General features: G+C 46.0%; 1 protein-coding gene across 3 annotated transcripts in view; it reads left to right on the top strand.

Moving 5' to 3' along the window:
- Nucleotides 1–1,878: 1,878 nt before the first annotated feature.
- Nucleotides 1,879–16,229, top strand: part of LOC101984021 (glutathione S-transferase theta-1) — a 15,776-nt gene continuing 1,425 nt past the window's right edge. For all 3 annotated transcript variants that reach the window (XM_013351133.1, XM_005360201.1, XM_013351134.2), the window contains exons 1-4: nt 1,879–2,106; nt 2,992–3,079; nt 6,089–6,239; nt 14,527–14,703. In XM_013351133.1, the coding sequence (XP_013206587.1) occupies nt 1,995–2,106; nt 2,992–3,079; nt 6,089–6,239; nt 14,527–14,703 (528 nt within the window). In that variant the 5' untranslated portion in view covers nt 1,879–1,994. The remainder of the gene's footprint in view (nt 2,107–2,991; nt 3,080–6,088; nt 6,240–14,526; nt 14,704–16,229) is intronic.

Here is a 16,229-nt window from a genome sequence, read left to right as displayed (position 1 = left end):
GCTCAGTGGTTAAGGGCATTGCCTGCTCTTCCAAAGGTCCTGAGTTCAATTCCCAGCAACCACATGGTGGCTCACACCCATCTGTAATGGGGTCTGGCGCCCTCTTCTGGCCTACAGGCATACAGACAGAACATTGTGTACATAATAAATAAATAAATAGATTTTAGATCTATTCTGGTTGCCATTTAAATATGAACTTAAAGGTGTTTCTCATTAGGCCAAAGACATCTCTGTCCAAACCATACATAGTTTTCTGGACTGCAGAAAAATATACATTATCTAACCCAAATCTGTAGTTTTTGCTAGGACCCAAAGGTATGAGTCTATTCCTTCTGTTTACAGATAGCTGTTATCTGCTCTTTTTCTGCAATGTGAGTTTTTCTTTAAGTAAATAGATTTTAACTTCTGTTCCTAGTTTAAACTTATCTCAATAGGCTTCCACTTGGCTGGCAGACACATCTACGCATCAGTTGCTGACCACAATCTGCTCTGATTGGCAGTGAGCCCTGGACTTCCTGAAAGCTGATGTGGACAGTCCAGCTGATAGGAACATGAATTCTTCCTGTCCCTACAACAGAGTCTGACAAGTGCCCCGTTGCCTGCATTTCCTCCCTACTTTGGCTAACCTTTCAACCTACTTGGGCCCGGATAACAACACCCCAATGTCAGCTTGAACTAGTTGCGGAAAGGAACATGTTGTTCCATGCTCCCTGCCCAAAACAGGCTGAAAGGTTGAGACAAGGGGAAACTCCCTGAAATGGAGGCAAGATATCTACCCGTAGTAATATCTTGTAATATACTAGGTCCAGAGTTGTCAATTAATAGATTTATTAATTTAAATAGTTCCATGCCTCCTTAAAACCAGGAGCAAGCAGGACCCAAGATTGGTTCCTGTCATCGGTGCTTGTGAAGGGGAAATGTGGGAGTCAGCTATGATAAGCTAAGTATGGGCAGGCCACCCAAAGGAAGTTCTTTGCTTCCAACCAGTTAGGAGGTGGGCTCTGGGGAGGGGGTTGTCCTTTAACAACAAGGTGCAGACCAAGGGTTTATGGCTCAGCAGAGGAGTCCAGCGTGCTGGGCTTTCAAGGCCTATAGTCATTTTAAAGATGGAGAAACTGAGGCTAAGACACAAACCCAGTGTGATGGTTTGAACAGTGATGCTACCCCTAAATTAATTTGCTGGGAATAGTATTAAGAGGTAGGGCCTTGGGGGACGAAGGGATTAGATCTGAGGATTCTACTTCTCATGAAAGGGACCTGTCTGTGTGTTCCTTCCACTGTGTGTGCCGGTAGCAAAGACTTGCCCACCGTAAAGCAGAGAGCTAGCCTTCGCTAGACACGGAGTCTGCCCAGTTCAAAATCTATGTCCAGGGCACTTTGCTGTCACAGTCCAAAGGGGACTAAGATGCTCGAGGAATGGAGATCCCAGTGCTCTCAAGAACAGGAAGGCTAACCTTGTGGAAGGCCAAGGCACCCATGGGAATGTCACTAGGGACCACGGCACACTTGGCACCGCCAGAACCTTTGCTGCTTGCCAGCATCCGTATCTTTGGTTTGTAGGCCTAGGAGGAACTTCCTGGGGTAGACTTGTTGTGTCTATCAAGCAATACCTTAGTTTTCCCATTTGGGAACCGGGGATGATTGGAAATTCTAACACACTAGACAGGGCGAGGATGCCTTTGAAGAAATTTTGCCATCAAATAAACCAGTCACAGAAGGACTAGGTGCCGGCCCCTGTGCACTTCCTCTGCCCTCTCAAGAGAGGTCAGCAGTCTTTTCTGTCTCACCCATGCTAGACTCTGGTGCCTTTCTCTTGGAACACAAACTCAGGTCGGTTCTGCTTTAGAAAGAAGGGTCAGATTTCAGGATCCGCCCAGTGGAGGCGTGGCCACACTAAGCCTAGACACAACCTCAGACGCCGAGCCTGGGTTTTGTTTTGTTTTGTTTTTTTCAGAGTTTGGCCAGTTACGGAATTGGTTCCTGCCGCCTGTGCCATGGTCCTGGAGCTCTATCTAGACCTGCTGTCCCAGCCCTGTCGCGCCATTTATATCTTCGCCAAGAAAAACGGCATCCCGTTCCAGATGCAAACGGTGGATCTGCGCAAGGGTGGGCAGGGCCTCGGCTTTGGAGAGCTGAGAGATGGGGGAGGCAAGCCCAGTTTAGGGGATTCCTTTCTGCACCGCCCCCTTCCTAGGTTTTTTTCTGGTTTAGAGACCAAGTGAGAAAAGAGCCACCAGGGAGACCCCGCAAACTCTGCTGTTCCGTGGAATAGACGGCCCGGTCGGCATGCTATTCGGTTTCAACAGGTCCTGGGTGGAACCTCCTCCCTGCTGGCCTCTGAGGGAGCCCCAAACCCAGCAAGACAGGGTTGTAGCAGAATGGTGTTGCTTAAGTTGCTGTGGCATCCGCATGCTGTCTCACGGCTTGTCTTTCCTTCTGACGCTTCACCTCCCCGCCCCCAGGCGCTGCCCCTGCAGAGTCTGATGTAGGGTGTTGTGGGTTGGGGGACCGACGAAGTTGGCTCAAGTTGGCTGTCAAAAATAAGGGTGCAGAGGGAGACAGATTTCCACCAGGAAAAGAAAAGAGGGTGACAGCCAAGGGAGGAACCACTGAGGTCTGTTGGGCTGAGCAGCAAAGACATAATCGTAGAGACGGTCATCTGGCTGCATCAACAGGAAGAAAATGAATCTAGGCTAATTCAAGCAGAGACCAGGGTTTCAGGGGACACTGGGAACACTGTGCAGGGCTGTCTCAGGGGCAAGTCCCTGGAGGACCTGTCAATAGAGTGTGAAGTCTGTTTGTATCAAGGGCAGGGGCAGCTTACTCTCCTCTCAAGGCGGTCCTGCCTGCATTTCTGATCTAGCTCCCATTAGCCGGCAGACTAGTTCCAAGAAGAACCATGAATTTAGTGTTTGGCGTCCTAGAACCTTGGCCCATGCTATCAGAGGCCCAGTGTTCTACTCCCATCCCCTTATGCTGGACTATCTGCAGGTGAGCACCTCAGCGATGCATTTGCCCAGGTGAACCCCATGATGAAGGTACCAGCCATGAAGGACAATGACTTCACCTTGGGCGAGAGGTAATGGGGCGCTGGGGGCTTTTGGCAAGCTTTACTGGAATCGGCTTGTTGTAACCCTCTATGTTATAAACTACAGAGCTGGAGCAGGAGGGCCGGCTCAGTGCGATGGCCCAGTGCTTAAGAGCACCCACCGCTCTTGCAGAGGACCTGGGTTTGGTTCCAGCACCCATAAGAGGCAGCTCACAGCCATTCATAGCTCCAGTTCTGGGGATCCACTGCCCTCATAGTGTCTGTGTGCATGCAAACTCATGCAGACACACACTTGGAACCTAAACTCCCCAGAGCAATGGTTCTCAACCTTTCTAAGCCGTGATCCTTTAATACAGTTCCTCATCCTGTGGCGACCCCCCAACCATAAAATTATTTTCATTGCTACTTCATAACTGTAATTTATATAATTTTTAAATATTTAAATAATCACATAATTATTTAATTTAATCATATGATTTAAATAATTATATTAAAATAGATAATGTATATAATTTATATAAAATATATTGTTTATTATATTATTATTATGAATAATAATGTAAATACCTGATATTTACAATGGTCTTAGGCAACCCCCATGAAAGGGTCGTTATACCCCAAATGGGGCCACACCTGCAGCTGAGAACCTCTGCCCTAGAGGCCAAGGGCTGCTGTGCCTCATTTCCTACAGAGTGGGTGCTGGAACCTAGGACCCTGCTCACCCACTGCCCAAGTTCACTGAGCTGGTTTTGGGGAAGATAATACATCTACTTGACTTCTGTACCAGGCTGTGGTTGTTGATTAAAATACCCTGGGTCAGGGAAGGTGGGACACTTACCCCACCATGGGCGCTATCCTCTAGCCCAGCTGGTGTAAAACAGGGCCTGTAGAATCGGGGCTTCCTGGACTCTCAAGTACTGAGGTCCCAGGGGCTCCCTTATGAAATAAAGATGTTTTTTATATCCTGGCATGTCCCAAGACGGTGCAACATCCCTCTTCAGAGAAGCTAAACCTTTTTCTCAGTTCTGTCTCTTTTGTCACAGAAGTCACCTGTCCCTTAGCAAGGGGAATCTAGAGTATATGCTTTTGAGCTCATTTCTGGTGTCTCATGATCAACATAGTCCAACAAAGACACTGCCATTCCTTAGATTCCTGAGATTCTGGCCTCATGGCAGAGGTACCAGCTGTAGCCATGTTTATTGCCACAACTCTATGGCATTTCAAGGTCCCTGCCAGGAAGCAAGCTGCAGCAGTCTGCTCACAAACCACACTCAAATGCTCTGTAGCTGGACCTCCTGCCTGAAAGACTCAGAGTTTGCCCTGGCAGGATGGCCCAGAAAGCCAGCATTTTAAAATGGCACAGCTTTTTTTCCTGGTACAGCTGAAAACCAAAAAGCAACGAGCTAGCTTTCATCAACACCATTTAAATGTTTCATGGCAGGGCCTCTTAAAAGAGCTGCAAGGTTTTACAGCTAAAGCTGAGTCAGGAAGCCTCTCTTAAATGAGAGTGCTTGCCTCTAGCAAACAGAGCCCACCTGAGAAAATGCTGCTATCAATAAGCTGTGCTTAACTCTATTCTTTTTTGTCTAGAATTACTTCCCAAGCTTTGTCACACTTTTTGTGGATGCAGCTGTCCACGTGGGTGCCATTTGTCTACTGAGTTTTGTGTCCCACCCTGTTCCGGCAGTCATTATGTCCCAAAGAAATCACATAGAGGTCTACATTAGTTATAAACGGATTGGCTCATTATCTCAGTCCTCTTATTAACTTTTATAACTTGTATTAGTCCATTATTCTTATCTGTGCTAGCCATATGGCTCGGTACCTTTTTCAGCGAGGCAGTCACATCTTGCTTCTTCTGTGGCTGGATCAGGATTGCTGAGAGTTCCCTTTCTAAATGACTCAGTTGGTCTAAACTTCTTCCAGGCAGCGTGGCTGAAATTTTCATATGACCACAACTGGCCTGTCTTCAAGTGTCCTTTAGAGTACCTCTTCACAGTAGCTGGCATAACCCAAGGCAGGAAGAGAGTTCCAGGCAGTCTTCTCTGTGTTGTGGTTCTGGGATCTTACAGTGCCTCAAGCATCTGAGTAAGATTTTAAAGAACCAACCTGACCCTTACCATAAGGAGTACCACAAGGAACAGAGGGCCAGGTATATGACTCATGCCCACCACCCAGAGGGTGAAGCAAGAGGATTTGGGGTTTGAGGTTAGCCTAGGCTGTCTCAAAGAACAAAGGGAGAATTGTGAGAGCCTTTTGGAACTACCAGGCCATCTGAGGCTGTCTGAAGGCTGAAGGATGAGAGTGGACATAGAATAAAACAAAACCAAGTTTCCTCAAAGCTCTGCTGTAGATGCCTCTTCTCCAGGAAGCTGTGGGGCCTTGTACTCAGAAACTCAACCCTTGACGGGACACACTCAATGGTGAGATTTTGCCTGGTGGTAGAATTGTCTTGAGCGTTGACCTCAGGAAGACAAGACTCAATTCTGATACTAAGAACTGGGTGTCCCTGCGGAACAAGGCTCTTCCATTTTCTGAACCTACTTTCCATGTTCTGAAAAAGAGGCTCAGACTGGCAAATTGTTAGAAAAATCAGAAAAGGTAGGGGCTGGAGAAATGGCTCGGCAGTTCATAGCATTGGCTACTCTTCTAGAGGGCCTGAGTTTAATCCCCATCAAACTACATGGCATCACAACCATCTGTAATGAGATTGCATGCCTTCTCTGGAATGCAGGCAAACATGTGGACAGAGTACTCACACACACACACATACATAGGTATAGATATATGTTTAAAAAAATGAAAGCTGGGCGGTGGTGGCGCACGCCTTTAATCCCAGCACTCGGGAGGCAGAGGCAGGCAGATCTCTGTGAGTTCGAGGCCAGCCTGGTCTACAAGAGCTAGTTCCAGGACAGGAACCAAAAGCTACGGAGAAACCCTGTCTCGAAAAATCCAAAAAATAAAATTAAATTAAAAAAAAAATAAAAAAATGAAAGTACTGGGCATCGAGTCAACCCAGTTGCCCCTCTGCTTACACAGTGTGGCCATCCTGCTCTACCTGACACACAAGTATAAGGTTCCTGACCACTGGTACCCCCAAGACCTGCAGGCCCGTGCTCGTGTGGATGAGTACCTGGCATGGCAGCATACAGCCCTTCGGAGAAGCTGCCTCCGGGCCCTGTGGCATAAGGTGAGACTGGAAATGTGGGGGAAGGGAAGGAAGTAAAGATGTCACCCCAAAGAGACTCAGGCTACAGCAACTCATTTTCAGTTTGGTATTTCCCAGTGTCTTGCCTCTAGTTTAACTAATCCTGTTGTGCCCGGGTTTGTTATTCAAGACCATCTTTACTTGAGACATTTATTTTATTATTTTTTAATGATGTACTTATTTTTATTTTATGCACATTGGTGTTTTGCCATGGGTATCAGATCCCCTGGAACTGGAATTAGAGACAGTTGTGAGCGGCCATGTGAGTGCTGGGAATTGAACCAAGGTACTCTGGAAGAGCAGTCAGTGCTCTTAACCCCTAAGCCATCTCTCCAGCCCCTGAGACATTTATTTTTTATTTGTAGAAATACTATTTTGTTGTTTTTGTAGCACTGCATTTCTCAGCCAAAATTTACCATCGGTCACACACTTTGTTATCTTCTATTTGAAGTTTCTGAATATATTTGTTACCACTACTTACTGTATTTGCTGTGTATATGTCCCAGGAGCCACCTTGTGCGTGTGGAAGTAGAGGAAAGCTCTGGGAAATCCATCTTGGTGAGGCAGACTGTCCTTCGTCTCTGCCGCTGTGCTGTGTGCTCCAGGATATCTGACCTCTGACCTTTGAGCTTCCGTCTCAGGCAGTTCTCCTGTTCTTCCATCTCACTGTAGAGAGCTGGGGTTACACCACACTTGACTTTTTATGAAGGCTCTGGAGGCTGAACTGAGATGGTTAGGGTTGTCAGGCTTGCCCAGCTAGGACTTTCACCTTCTGAGCTATCTGTTACCGTTACCTAAATGTCCTCTTCAGTTTAGCTGGTAAGCTAGCTTAGTGGTAGAATACTTGTGTAACAAGCACAGTGTCTGAGGTTCAAGTCTCAGCTCCTGGGATGTGGGAGTGTGTGTATATATGCGTGTGTGCGCATGTGTGTGCGTGCGTGTGCATGTGTGTGTCCTTTGTCAGCTCATTTCAGCATCCAGGTCCTCTGTGGGTCTGTTTTTACTGGCTGTTCTTTCTGTTCTTGATTGCAGGTCACATTTTCCTCTCGTCTCTCATGTTTCATAACTTACTGTTCCATGCCATACATTGCCTGCTAGCATAGCTGAAAATAATACAAAGGAATTTTTAAAAAAAAAAAAAAGTCAAAGAACACCTATATCTTGGAGGTAGGAATGACTCTTTGCAGCAGGTCTTTGGAATGTAAGCACAGAAAATAGACTGGGTCTGGAGAGATGGCTGAGCAGTTAAGAGCACTGGCTGCTCTTGCAGAGGTCCTGAGTTCAGTTCCCAGGACCCACAGGAGAGCTCACAACTGTCTATAACTCCTGTTCCAGGGGATCCAACACAGTCGCACAGACATACACACAGGCAAAACACCGATGCACATTTTAAAACAGTAGAAAGCAGACTGATGATGCAGGGGTGAGAAGCACTCAGGTGACATCAAGTTCTTCCTTTCACTTCTGCTATTTTCCACTGTCTTATTTTTTATTTCACTGATTCTTTGATTGTGTCTAAGTTATTGTTAAGCTCATTTAATAATACTTCTTTGGAGATAAGTATTTAAGTATTTTTCATTTTTAGAAATTCCATATATTTAGCCAGGTGGTGGTGGCTCACTCCTTTAATCCCAGCACTCGGGAGGCAGAGGCAGGGGGATCTCTGGGAGTTCGAGGCCAGCCTGGTCTACAGAGCGAGTTCCAGGACAGGCTCCAAAGCTATAGGGAGAAACACTCTCTTGAAACCCTGCCCCCACCCGCCACACACACACACACACACACACACACACACACACTAGAAAAAAAGAAAGAAATTCCATATATTTAACCACAAAGTCTGAAACCCTTTCAGAGGGCATCCTCAACAGATATCTTGGTGAGAGCTCTAAAGGGAGCCAGGGGAGAAAAGTTAGGTCACCCTGCTCAGAACGGGGAGTTAGCGTTTAATGGGAACCAAGGTGGAGACAGATGGCAGTCATGATTGTGTGGCAACATGAGCATACGTAGCTTTGTACACTGAACTGTGTACTTTGAAATACATCCTGTGGAACATGGAGTTGCTGATCTCAAAGTCAAACAAATTGATGTTGGCAGAGGCTGTGAAAAAGCAGTCTTTGTAAGCTGGATATAGGGGCAGAAGCCTGTAATCCTAGTGTTTGGGACTGAGGCAGGAGGACAGCTATGAGTTTGAGGTCAGCCTGTGCCCTAAGTAATATTTCATCATCATCATCATCATCATCATCATCATCATCATCATCACCATCATCATCATCATCATCATCATCATCACCACCATCATCATTATTTCTTTCTTTTCTTCTTCCCTTTTCTCCCCCTCGTCTCTTTCCTTATCTCTCTTTATTCATCTGCTCATGCTGAGCTATACTATCCTCAGCACTTAGCTCTATGTAGCCTAGGCTATCCAGGAAAATGTGACCCATAATCGATTCCAGAAAAGCAAGAACTCTTGCTTCCCAGGTGCTGGCTTGCATCTCAACCCTGCCTTGTGTCCACGTTATCCTCTTGTAATGGCCTTCATGCTGCCGCCCTCTTTCCTCTCTCCCTAAAGCCAGAAGTTAAGGCTTTAACAGATGGCTGTTGATTCCCTTCAGGATTGACCATATTGATCTGTCTTAGGCCAGTTACAATGTAGCCCATGCATTGTCAGGCTTTGAAGCAACCTCTTGGCTTTAATGATCCAGGCCTGAGAGACAGTGCCCATTTCCCCTTCAGCCTGACAAGTTAAAGGAAAATTTCTAACCTCTACATAGGAAGTAAGTACACTTTTGGAGTTGTTTGTGATTTGGGAATGTTACAGAAGCAAAGTGGTTTCCTCCCTCCAGTGGAGACCAAAACAAACAAACAAAGAAAAATCACAAATGGCCATTGTGTAAAAGTTTCGTTAGCTGTTACGATGGTTAATCTTGGTTGTCAACTTGATAGGGTCTAGAATCCTCTGAGAGAAGAACATCTGGGAACATCTGGGGGATTGTTTTGATTAGGTTGATTGAGATGAGAAGACCCCTTCACTGTGGGCAGCGCCGTTTCCTGCACTAGGATTGTATTAAAAAAGAGAAAATGGAGCCCAAAGCAAAAGCTCAAGAGCACTGGCTGCTCTTCCAGAGGCCCCAGGTTGGGTTCTGGGCAGCCATATGGCTGTTGCAGTCCTGGAGAATTTGATGGATTTCCTCTTGTGCCCTCTGTGGGCACTAGAGATATATATGGTACCCAGACCTAGATGTGGAGAAAACACTCGCACACATAAAATAAAAATAAAATCTTCAAAAGATTGTGAGGAGGGGGAGAGCGAATATGAGCTGAGCACATCCATCCCTCTGTGTAGACACGATGTGACCATTCCCTGGAGCTCCTGCTGCCACGGCCTTCCCATCGTGATGGTTGAGCCTGGCTCCTTCCGCTCCTTTTGGGAGAGTGTTCGATGCCATTTAGCTGCCTGTGGATTTGGCTATTGAGTGGCCTGTACCAGTCATTCTTCAGTGACAGTTCTAAGTGGGAGTTGTCCAGGAGACAAGGAAGTAAAGAAGACAGATAGGAAAGCTGGGGTCGTGAGGTCCTGAACAAGCTGTCTTTTCTGCCAAGCAAGCTTATTAAGAAGTATGAATGTTTCCGGGGGAGAAACAGAGCAGAGTCAGCAGAAACTGTCACGCAATGGGACGAAGCCAGCAGGAGGCTAATCAAGAGATGTTGCATAAAGGGAACACAGGATGTCTCAACAGCATTGCAGACCAAGTACATAGCGGCCTTGGGACAGATAACTCCAGTCTCTTCGTGGGGAAAAGCCAAGTTCCCAGGAACTGAAACCTTAACTCCTTCAAGATCTTATCCCCAGCCCCAAACTGGCCTTGCTAAGTCTGCTCCTGGGCAAGACACAAAACTAGGTTCCTTTTGTGTTTTCATTGGGGCCTCTGAGAAAGCCTGGGGTGGATCAGTACAGCTCTCAACAATTAAGATTTTGAATTGGCCAGGCAGTGGTGGAACACGCCTTTGATCCCAGCACTTGGAAGGCAGAGGCAGGTGGATCTCTGTGAGTTTGAGGCCAGCATGGTCTACATAGCGTTTCAGGACAGGCTCCATAGCTACCTGTCTCGAAAAACCAATAAATAAATAAATAAATAAATAATGAGTTGTTTGAAATTAGAAACCGTGGAGGCTAGAGAAAACCACTTTGCCAGTAATATTGCTGAGTGTACCCTCTTTCCAGACTCAATGTTCAAGACTTTGTCTCGGTCCAGTGGAGATAATTCCAAAGATGGTTTTAGCTGAGTTTGGTGATGGTGCCGGCTGCAATCCCAGCACTTGAGAGGTGTAGGCAGGAAGACTGTGGGCATAGCATGGGCTACATAGTATGACAGTCTCTAAAAAAAAGAGAGGCAGGGGAGGAGACAATTTCTTAGGAAGATTACACAAGAGTCACAAAACTGGACATCAGAAGCTGAAAATAAATTATTTTCTGGTGGCGCAAAGGGACCCCAGTTTGGAGCTGGGTGTGGTGGCGCACACCTGACCAAGTTTTTGGGAGGCAGAGGCAGAGAGAAACACACACAGAAGGACCTGGAGTTCAAGGGCCAACCTCAGCTATATTCATAGCATGGGCTACACGAGGCTCTGTCTCAAAATCAAAACAAAGCCAAACCTCTAGTTTAGGTCAAATAAAATATGTCTCACAAGACTCCATGGCATTTCAGCTATTAGCTGTTTTGTATGATTAAGCTACAGGGGAAAATCAATTTTATGGATTAATACTATTAGTGGGGTAATAGCGGTAAGGCTTATATTAAACTTCCTTATCTAGCTGATTCTATCCGTTCAAAGTTCAATCCTGGAACTTATGTGACCAGCCTGGCCATTCACCTGTGCACAAAGCGGTGGCTTTTTATTTTTTATTTTTTTTTATTTTTTTTTGGGTTTTCAGGATAGTGTTTCTCTGTAGCTTTTGGAGCCTGTCCTGGAGCTAGCTCTTGTAGCCCAGGCTGGCCTTTTATTCTGGCCTTCCCATACTGCTTGCTTTGACTCACCTGCTCCTCCCCTCCCCTCCCTTGTCTTCCTTCTCTACCCTTGTTGATCCCCTACCCCCGCTCTTAAAACTTACATATTTGAGCCGGGCGGTGGTGGCGCACGCCTGTAATCCCAGCACTCGGGAGGCAGAGGCAGGCGGATCTCTGAGTTCGAGACCAGCCTGGTCTATAGAGCTAGTTCCAGGACAGGCTCCAAAACCACAGAGAAACCCTGTCTCGAAAAACCAAAAAAAAAAAAAAAAACTTACATATTTGTCTGTTTATTGTGGCTTTTGTTTGTGCACATGGACGTGTGTGCACATGCACATGTGCGCTGGAGGGTGGTGTGTGCCTTGGTGCCAGTGTGACGTCAGAGCACAGCTTTTGGGAACTGGATTTTTCCTACCAGGTAGGTCTTAGGGACAGAACCCAGTTCATCAAGCTTGGCGGTTCACGTCATGCATATCCCGTCACTCTGTTTTTCCTTACTCCCATTTCCCTAAGATTTCTTCTCCTCTTTCTACTATTATGAACAACATGCATGGACGTGCGTGCATACACACATATGTGTGCACAATATTTGTGTTTCTGAGTTTGGCTCATTTTGCTTAAAATAACAATTTTCAATTGTGTCTGTTTTCTAACTAATGTTATGATTTCATTTTTCCTCATAGCTGATAAACCCCCAGAGTTCTGTTTTTATCGTTCTGTTTTTACTTTTCTAAGGTACCTCCATAATGACTTTCATAACGGCTGTAGGAGGCTACGTTCCCACTAGCAGCGCGTGAGAAATCTTTCTCAACATCCCCATCCGCATCTATGGCCATTTAGCCTCTCTCTGTTTTAATTCATTTAAGGCATTTGTGTGTGTTTATTACATGTGCAGCATCATGTGTGTCGAGTGTCTTCCCGAAGGGCTCTACCTACATCCTGAGCCAGGGCCCCTCGCTTGGACCTGGAGTTCCCCTATCTTTTTTATGTGGGTGCTGGGGATCTGGTCAGGTTCTCAAGCTCATGTGCCGATCACTTTCCCAACTGAGCTGTCTCCCCAGACCCTATCATAGTTCCTTATTTGTTTGTTTGTTTATTTTGGCGCTAGCTGTTCTGACCGCAGTGAGATGTAATCTCTCAAAGCAGGTTTATATTTCCCTGATGCTAAGGCTGTTGAAAAGCCTGTTTTGTTCTTTCCTTTTTTATTGAGAATTTTATAAATGCATACAATGTGTTTTGATCAAATTCATTCCCATTTTCTCCTCTCTAATACCTTCCCCCCCCAACACTTTTTCCTACCAAACTCATGTGCTTTTTTGTTTGTTTGTTTTTGCTTTGCTCACTGAGTCCACTTGGTGCTGCTGTATGTGCATGGATATGGGACCAACTACAGGCTCTGCTTTTCAAGCATATTCCCTTTGAAGGTCTTTGGAGGGCTGTATTCTCAGTTCACTTGGTTGGTTGGAATTTTTTAGTGTTTCCTTGTTGCAGTTCGTTATATTGTTTAGAATCTAGAAGCTGTACACTCTGTCTGGTGTATAGCTGACAGATTTTCTTCCAGCCTGTGGACTGTCTGTCTACTCCAGTGATTGTTTTCTTTGCTTCACTTTTGTCAAGTTTTTAGGATTATTCTTATACTACAGGAGTCCTCAGAAAGTTCTTGTCTAGGCCTATATCTTGAAGTGTTTTACTTATGAATCTTTTTTCTTTTTCTCTGCCAGTTTCAATGTCTGAGGTCTTATTGTTGGGTCTGGGGGGGGGTTGCGCAAAGGTGGGGGACAGACCACCAAAGTCCCGTAAACCGGGAGCAAACTTTATTCCAGGAAGAAGAAAAGAATCAAATGTCCATCGGACACAAAAGCTTATCAGCTAGCTGAGACCGCAGCCAGAGATGGACTTGTCTGCCTGTGGCCATGGGCTGTTTCCGAGCTCCTCTTTTTATAGCAAGAAGCAGGAATTAGGCATGAACAAAAGAAGTTTTACAGTCTTGAGGTAAAACTCAGGTACAAATTGCCTTTTTTACAATTTCCATTGAGGGGTTTTTCAGTTGATCTAGTGTTTTGTATTTTGCCCGTTGCTTCTCTCTGGCACTTCCTGCTGGTGTTTACCAAAGCTCTACACTCCCCCCTGATACTGCCAGTTTTGCGTAGCAGGGAAGGGTATGGGAAAATGAACAACCGAAAAGCCAGGTGCATCCGATCACTGAAAGGTTAAATCGGCTCATATCAATTGCTGGCCATGAGTGGCCAGGGGGGTTATCTAAAAGCTGACCCTCAGTTTGCAGAGGGCCGCTTCAGCCTTGCAGACAGAACTGTGGGTCGAAAAGCAAACTAACCCACTGTTAATAGTTAATGCTTAAGCTGCTGACAGCTTGCTTTCCTTCTCCTAGGCTTATAACTTTAGGTTTCTTTATTTCTATATTCTTATTCTACATTTCTGTTCTTTCTCTGACTCCTCATTATGCCAATGTCTTTGATCCATGTTGAATTTATTCTTGTACAGGGTAAAAGTTATCAATCTAGTTCCATCCTTTTACAAATGGATATCTGCTTTTCTCAGCACGGCTTGTTGTGGTGGCTTTTTATCCTATCTATGTTTTTAACCCTTTCATTAGGAGTTAGGAGACTGTAGCCGCGCGGGTTTGTTTCTGGGTCCTCTATTTTATACATTGGCATATATTGGCATATACGGCTCCTTTTGTACCAGTGTCGTGCTGTTTTTGTTACTGTAGCTCCGTAGGTTAGTTTGAGACTGGGCACTGTGATACCTTCAGTATTGCTCTTCTGCTTGGGATTGCTTCAGTTAGGGTCTTTGGTGCTTCCATATGATCTTGTGTTTACCTTGTCCCTTGGCTGTATGAAGAGGCTGTTGGAGTGACCGACCCACATTATTCCTGTTGTGAGAGCATGTGATATTTGTAAGACAAAAGAACCACTTATTCTCAACAATGTATGGCACATGACCGTGGTTCCTAACCTAGCTTCTTTCCTCAAAAATAATTCGTTCTTTTTATTTTTCAGGTTCCCATTTCAGTCATTCATAAAGAATGATTCTTTCTGAGGCCCAGTCCACCAGAGGTGTGGAAACAGGACTATTTATTTCTAAACAAAAGAATCACTTGGGTGACCTTTCCCTGCAGGTCTGAACAGGTCCCAAAGGAAGGGGCACAGGCCCAAAAGGCAGCTCCCGACTTGGGAGACTTGACTTCCTGCTCCCACGGCTCATCTGGCGCCAATTCCTTATTTTGTCTATCTACCCACCAGGTGATGTTCCCTGTTTTCCTGGGTGAGCGGGTTCCTCCTGAGACGCTGGCAGCCACACTGGCGGAATTGGATGTGAACCTACGGGTGCTCGAGGACAAGTTCCTCCAGGACAAGGCCTTCCTTGTTGGGCCCCACATCTCCCTGGCTGACTTGGTCGCCATCACAGAGCTGATGCATGTGAGTGCTGATACAGGGAGTGCTGGCTAGTTACAGAAGTCCCTGTTTTGCTAACCCTCACTAGATCTGTTCCTATGTCTCCGGAAACTCCTTCCAGATTTATGTGTGTCCTTGGCTGTTCTAGTTTGCTCCTCTGTTGCTGTCTAAAACACTAACCCAAAAACCATTTTGGGAGGAAAGGGTTTATGTGGCTTACTGGCTACACTGCAGCATGGAGGGAAGCCAAGGCAGATACTCAAGGCAGGAGCTGGAAGCAGACATCATGGAAGGATGCTGCTTACCAGCTTGTGCCCAGTGAGTGGTTTGCTCAGCTACCTTTCTTATACAGCTCCACAGCTCAGGCCCACCACCCAGGCGTGGCACCATGCACTGCGTACTGAGCCCTCCTACCCCAGTTAGCAATCAAGAAAACACCCCCACAGACATCCCCACAGCAGTCTGATGGAGACCATCGCTCAGTGGAAATTTGCTCTTCCTCGGTATATCTACATTTGTGTCAAGTGGGGAAAACATTAGCCAGTGCAGTGTTCTCCTTGTCTGCCTGACACATGAACACATCATTGTTAAACCGTCATCTTCCATTTCTTTGTCCCCAAGATCTAGGATCACAAAGCACAGTACAATTTTAAATGTCCCATAGTCTTTTAAAATGCCCGATGGTTTAAAAAGTACATGTTCTCTTTAAAAATCCAAAATCTCACCACCAGGTGGTAGTGGCACAGGCCTTTAGTCCCAGCACTCGGGAGGCAGAGGCAGGCAGATCTCTGAGTTCAAGGCCAGCCTAGTCTACAGAGCAAGTTCCAGGACAGCCAGGGTGACAGAGAGAAACCCTGTCTCAAAAAAACAAACAAACAACAAAAATCCAGTCTCTTAACTGTGGGATGCTATAAAATCCAAAACCAAGTTACATAATTTCTTTTTCCACAAGGGATCTTGCTTCCCAAGGAAGAATAAGGACATAGTTACAATCAGACCAATGCAAAATCCAAATCCTATAGCATAAACAGTTCAGTGTCTGACATCTGAGACTCACTCACGATCTGCTGGGATCCAGAGGGCTTTCGCGGTTGTAGTTTTCCTGCTCTGCCATCTGTAACGTACAGTCTGTCTTGTTGGCTCTGGTTGGATTCACGTCACACCTGCCACTCGCTGACCTTGGTCACCTTATAGTCCTGGCTGATCCAGTATTCTGGGGTTTTCCCTAAAGCTGAGTCTGCAGACTTCACCAATGGCCTCTCCTGGCTTCATCCAGGGTCGACCTTTAGCTGCTTTCAATGGCTCCTTCGTGCCTTCAAATCCAGTACCATGTGGGAGACTATTACACGTTATTTGCCAGATTCTGCTGCCAGTTTGATAGGCATCCTTGACCTGCCCCACTCCTGGACCACAGCTTCTGTGTGTTGACACTGAGGAAAATACTTCCCAGATGTTGCCTGGCGATGCTGGTCTTATTAACTTCAGCTGAGTTTTCACCCCGGCTAACCAGCATCCCTTGTCCCAATGTGCATCCCTAGCCAGCTAACCAG

The sequence above is a fragment of the Microtus ochrogaster genome, linkage group LG2 (assembly GCF_000317375.1).
Source record: "Microtus ochrogaster isolate Prairie Vole_2 linkage group LG2, MicOch1.0, whole genome shotgun sequence".
Taxonomy (NCBI): Eukaryota; Metazoa; Chordata; class Mammalia; order Rodentia; family Cricetidae; genus Microtus; species Microtus ochrogaster.
Note: the sequence above shows the minus strand (reverse complement) of the source record. Positions and strands in the feature narration are given on the sequence as shown.